This window comes from Ahaetulla prasina, unplaced genomic scaffold (assembly GCF_028640845.1).
Source record: "Ahaetulla prasina isolate Xishuangbanna unplaced genomic scaffold, ASM2864084v1 Contig619, whole genome shotgun sequence".
In the NCBI taxonomy this organism is placed as follows: Eukaryota; Metazoa; Chordata; class Lepidosauria; order Squamata; family Colubridae; genus Ahaetulla; species Ahaetulla prasina.
The window spans coordinates 1-4,288 of NW_026682419.1; the positions used below are offsets into that span (position 1 = coordinate 1).

Below are 4,288 nucleotides of genomic sequence, written 5' to 3' on the forward strand. Positions count from 1 at the left end.
GCAGTTGGGGACGTCGGAATCGGAGGCTTCCTGTCCCGAGTGCAGACAAACCTTCGCACCCCGCAGCCTCCTCCCCAACAGGCAGTTAGGGCGGATGGTGGAAGTGGCCAGGCGATGCGGAGGTCCTTGGGGCGAGGAAGGAGGGAGCTTCTGCCCGAAGCATCGGGAGCCCCTGAAGCTCTTTTGTAGGGACCACGAGACCCTCATCTCCGTGGTCTGCGACCGATCCAAAGAGCACAAGGGCCACTCGGTGATCCCTCTGCAGGAGGCTTTCCAGGAATACCAGATAGGATTCAGCCAGGAGGAATCACTGCAGGGAGCCATTCAGATCCTTGGTCTTCCTGGCAATCCTTGAACCAATTTACTTGCTTCCTCTGTTGTCTGCAATTTGGGTTTAGCCTGGTGCAGAACCATCAGTCAGAACCAGACTGGAGAGAAGATTCAAGGAGCTTTTATTGAAGTACTTCAGCAAAAGGGTCTCGGCAGCTAAAAGAGCTGAGACCCTGAACCATATACAAGTACAAATTTTATACAGTTTAGATTAAGGAAGTTAACATCCTAAGAATCACTCATTGGTTCCTTGACTTGTTTTTTTTTTTTTAATTTCTTGTCCTGACCTACTTTAACCTCCTAGCAAACCCCTTCAGGGGAATTTTGAGAGTTGAAGTCCACAAGTCTTACAATTGCCAAAGTTGGACTAGGCAATGCTTAGGTGTTGTTTAAAAAAACAATGAGTCTTCCAGTCCGGAGGGGGTGTTTGGAAGCTGAACTCCATTCACACAAGAGGGTTAAACTCTTGGGGGTGAAGACACAAACCAGGCCTGCAGCTGAAGCTCTTGTTCTTCTTCCTTTCTTCTTCTCTTCCCCCTTAGAGAGAATGTAATTCTGGATCCAGACCCTGCCCACCCTGACCGCCTTGACATCTCTGAAGATCGAAAAAGTGTCAAAGGACTTAATCCAGTTAAAAAAATAAATGATGTCGCAAACTGCAAGAGATTTGAATATAATCCTTATGTCCTTGGCTGTCAGGAGTTTTCCACAGGGAGGCATTTCTGGGAAGTTATTATAGGAGACAGAGCAGGATGGGGTGTAGGGGTTGCCAGCAAGGCACTGAACTTAAGAAATTTTGATGTGCAGACCAGACACTGGCAGATTGGGGAATGGGAAGGGAAATACATGGCCATTTCTCCGTCAGAACGCTTTGACTTGGTCCTGACTGAGAGGCCCACGAGGGTCTGCATCTGCCTTAACTGCGAAGAGGGGCAAGTGAACTTTTTTGATGCCAGGACCGCAGCTCTGCTCCATACATTCTCAGAGGCTTCCTTGGTTGGAGAGACTCTTCTGCCCTGTTTCTTTTTGCACGATGGCGTCTGGCTGGCACTCCCCTAAAAGAAGGGATCCCCATAGGCAAACCTTTGGAAAATCCCTATTTGCCAAGCAGGGATCTCTGAAAGCCTTTAAAGCAGAGATTCCTTAGCTTTTTGCTACTTCAGCTTCCTTTATTGTGTATTCTATGCCACCCCAAATTGCTTGCAGTTGTGGAGCCTTGGAAACTGAAGGAACGGGTCAGTCAGTCGATCTAAAAAATGAGGTGTCCAATAAAAGCTTGATAGTCTGTAATGTCATTTCTTCAGGTGTGTCGATATTAAAGATAGCTTATTTTACAGCTGAACCCAGAAATCATGGGTTTTTAATGTCCATCACAGCTCTCTTGCCCATTTATGTATAAAGTTTGTTTGTTTAATGTTGAGTTGCAATCCGTGATTGTGTAGGTTCCCATAATTCAGTATATTCTGTAATCTTTTCCTACTTTTTTTTCTTTCCTCCCTGCTTTTTTCCGTTTCAGTTTAAATCACATAACCCTAGCAGGGCTTCAGCAAGTAGAGCCTCATAGGGTTTTTTATTTTTATTTTACAGATCTGTTTCTGTCTTTTTATACTTATGTAAATTATCTACAACAATGGGATTACCGATTGTAGGAGTGATTGTAATTTTGTAAGGGTCTCATGGATTGTAGTTCCTTCCCTTGCAATTTTATGTCAATAAATGTATTTTTACCTCATTTTATTTGCCAATATGAGATTTTATTTCTACTTTAGAGTGGTGGTATTACTTTTATGCTGTTTGAAATAAAAACAATTCAGTGATTATTCAGTGTAATACTGTATGCACATAGAAAGAGAAGATGCACAGAAGATAGTAGACAAAAATAAAACATACCATCTGTTATCAAGATAGGAGATGTGAGAGCTATGTGAGAGCTATGTGGACTTCTCAGGGTGCCGTCCACCAAACAATGCCGGCTGGCGGCCCCCAGGGGAAGGGCCTTCTCTGTGGGGGCGCCCACACTCTGGAACGAGCTTCCCCCGGGTCTACGTCAAATACCTGACCTTCGGACATTTCGTCACGAACTAAAAACACACCTCTTTATTCGCGTGGGGCTGGCTTAAATTAGTTTTATTGGGAAATTTTATCAATTTTAAACGGGGTTTTTAGTATGGAAATTCTTAATTTCAGGCTAATTTAAATAAGTTTTTTAATGGTATTTTAATCTTTATATTGTATTGTTTTATTTTGCCTGTACACCGCCCTGAGTCCTTCGGGAGAAGGGCGGTATAAAAATCAAATAAATAAATAAATAAATAAATAAATGTTTCACCTGGTCAAGCCAAAATTCAAATAGAATTGTATAAATAAAATATATTATTAAATAAATACATTGTTTGACAATAACACTTTTTTCTTATTACTTTAAGCCACCCTGCCTCTGCAATTGAATAAATGTAAACGAAAAAGGCAATCTAGTGTAGTGGTTAAGAAATCAAGCTAGAAACCATGAGTTCTAATCCTGCCTTAGTTCCAAAGCCAGCTGATCAACCTTAGGACCAGTCACTCTCACTCAGCCCTAGGAAGCAGGCAATGGCAAGCCACTTCCCAAACTTCATCAAGAAAACTGCAGGGTGATTCATCCAGAGAGCCACCAGGGGTCAACAATTGGAAGCATCCCAAAAGTGGCTTTGATATTGAGATGGGAATCAGATCCAATTTGGTCTAGTGGTTAAGGCGCCAGGCTAGGAAGAGGAAGACTCGTGAGTTCAAGTCCTGCCTTAGCTATGAAAGCCAGCTGGGTGACTGAACCAGTTATTCTCTCTCAGTCCAACCCACCTCCCAGGATTGTTGTGGGGAAAATAGGAGGAGGAAGATGTGTTGGATATGTTTGCCACCTTGAGTTATTTGTAAACATAGTAAAGGCAAGATACAAATAATAAGGGGAGTGAACTCTGATACAGTGACTTTGATTGCTAACAGCAGCTCTCTGGAACATCTCAAAGCATCTAAATAACTGAAGATTGACAAGTTGCTGTTGGCAAAGGTGCAAGTGAGTAATCCTAATGAACATACCTAATACAGGTAGTCCTCAATTTGCAAATTTCTGCTGCCAAGTGAGACAGTTATTAAGTGAGCTTTGAGACCCACTCACTGAAGGGGGTTGCAGAAGCAGGGAAAAAGATAAACTTTGTTGAGTTGAGTTCAAATCCTGGTGATATCATGAACACGTCCATGCAATTTTCTTGGCACTATGAGGGTGGTTTGCCAAGGCCTTTACCTGGAAGATTTAAAGTTTCTGTTATTTATTGCTACAGGTTCAAGAATGCTAGTCAAAACATTTTCATCAGATAAACGGAGCCAAAGAGGAAATATAAATAAATCACCAGGCTAAGCTCAAACAGTGTTTTTGAATGGTGACGAAACTGAACAGAATTTATTTATTTTATTTATTTATTTTGTCACAACAATATATGTAGGTATCATACAAAAAAGATTATATAGTATATAAACACATATATGAGTAAATATAAGGAGGTATAAGCATATATATAGGAAGAAGAAAAGAAAAATAATAGGACAGGAATGGTAGGCACGTTTGTGCGCTTATGCACGCCCCTTATGGTCCTCTTAGGAATGGGGTGAGGTCAACAGTAGAAAGTTTTTGGTTGAAGCTTTTGGGATTATGGGAAGAGACCACAGAGTCAGGTAAAGTATTCCAAGCACTGATGACTCTGTTACAGAAGTCATATTTTCTGCAAACTAGATTAAAGCGGTTGACATTAAGTTTAAATCTATTGGTTGCTCTTGTATTGTTGCAATTAAAGCTGAAGTAGTCTTTAACAGGAAGGACATTACAATAGATGATTCTGTGAGTTAAGCTTAGGTCTTGTCGAAGGCGAGGGAGTTCCAAGTTTTCTAAGCCTAGGATTTCAAGAATTTTTAAAAAGAAATTTAATTC

The 4,288-nt window shown here is 41.3% G+C and overlaps 1 protein-coding gene across 1 annotated transcript; it reads left to right on the plus strand.

The window, feature by feature from the left end:
* The first annotated feature begins 52 nt into the window (after nucleotides 1-52).
* LOC131187383 (zinc finger protein RFP-like) lies at nucleotides 53-2,646 on the plus strand. The gene is made up of 3 exons (XM_058161612.1): nucleotides 53-344; nucleotides 399-468; nucleotides 834-2,646. The coding sequence occupies exons 1-3, from the start codon at nucleotides 95-97 to the stop codon at nucleotides 1,387-1,389; spliced, it is 876 nt and encodes a 291-aa protein (XP_058017595.1). The 5' UTR covers nucleotides 53-94; the 3' UTR covers nucleotides 1,390-2,646.
* The last annotated feature ends 1,642 nt before the right edge of the window (nucleotides 2,647-4,288 follow it).